Source organism: Sinocyclocheilus rhinocerous, unplaced genomic scaffold (genome assembly GCF_001515625.1).
Source record: "Sinocyclocheilus rhinocerous isolate Xijiao unplaced genomic scaffold, SAMN03320098_v1.1 scaffold584, whole genome shotgun sequence".
Taxonomy (NCBI): domain Eukaryota; kingdom Metazoa; phylum Chordata; class Actinopteri; order Cypriniformes; family Cyprinidae; genus Sinocyclocheilus; species Sinocyclocheilus rhinocerous.
The window spans coordinates 3,685,632-3,686,708 of record NW_015630348.1 but is presented as its reverse complement, the minus strand read 5'-3'; the positions used below and the strand labels follow the sequence as shown (position 1 = coordinate 3,686,708).

At 36.4% G+C, this 1,077-nt stretch overlaps 1 protein-coding gene across 1 annotated transcript in view; it reads left to right on the top strand.

Moving 5' to 3' along the window:
* Positions 1-1,077, top strand: part of LOC107740175 (tetraspanin-7-like) — a 14,545-nt gene that overhangs the window by 3,065 nt on the left and 10,403 nt on the right. The window contains exons 3-5 of the mRNA XM_016552522.1: positions 527-601; positions 696-785; positions 903-1,064. Coding sequence (XP_016408008.1) covers positions 527-601; positions 696-785; positions 903-1,064 — 327 coding nt within the window. The remainder of the gene's footprint in view (positions 1-526; positions 602-695; positions 786-902; positions 1,065-1,077) is intronic.

Genomic DNA, 1,077 nt, shown 5'->3' with positions numbered 1-1,077 from the left:
CCTGGAGGGCCGGTGTCCTGCAGAGTTTAGCTCCAACTTGCCTCAACACACCTGCCTTCAAGTTTCTAGTATGCCTAGTAAGAGCTTGATTAGCTGGTTCAGGTGTGTTTAATTGGGGTTGGAGCTAAACTCTACAGGACACCGGCCCTCCAGGACCGAGTTTGGGCACCCCTGCTCTATGATATGAAAGCTTAATATCTACAGCCCAACATTTGGAGTCTTATTGCTGCATGACTCCTTAATTTAATAGTTTTGTGTACACTGTATATTTTAATTTTTATAGATTTGTCAGTGTAACTTTTTTAACAGTTGGAAAAAATAGTCTCATAAAACATAAATAGAAAGTAAACCGGCTCATATAATATTTATTTTTACCTTACAAGGTTGATGATCATTTCTGAATGTTTTAAATATTTTAAGATTTTCAGGTCTTATTTTGTACCATTTTTCTTGAAATTTCATTATGTTTTGAAAATTTTTTGTTGATTTGTTTTTAAGCATTTTCTCTTTTCCCCCTCCCTTGTAGTATGCTATGTTCCTGATGGTTGTGTTCTTGGCTGAACTAGTGGCAGGTATATCCGGCTTTATTTTCAGACACGAGGTAATTATTTATTTATTTTTTTACGTTTACGTACAGTATTTCAAATACCATCTGATGTCTACAGCCAAATAATGTTTTCACTTTTTTTTTTAAGATTAAATCAGTGCTTCAAGGTGTCTATAATAAAGCTGAATCAGTCTACAGTGGTAAGGGCAATGAAGATCTGGACAGAATCCAGAGAACAGTAAGCACGTATTTGTTTTATTGGGAGCAGTACAAAACATAGGGATTACATCAAACTTCACTTATCTGCTTAAATGTTATTTTGAGGAATGTAATTTATTGATTTTGTCATTTGTAGCTGCAATGCTGTGGAGAGAAGAACTACACCAGCTGGGCAAACACGGATTACTTCAAAACCGAGGGCATCCCCAAAAGCTGCTGTAACATAACTGCTGGTGGAAACTGCCCTTCTGCAGAACTTAAAGATCTTAACAAGGCTGCATTAGTGGTATATCAACGGGTAAGAACTTTGT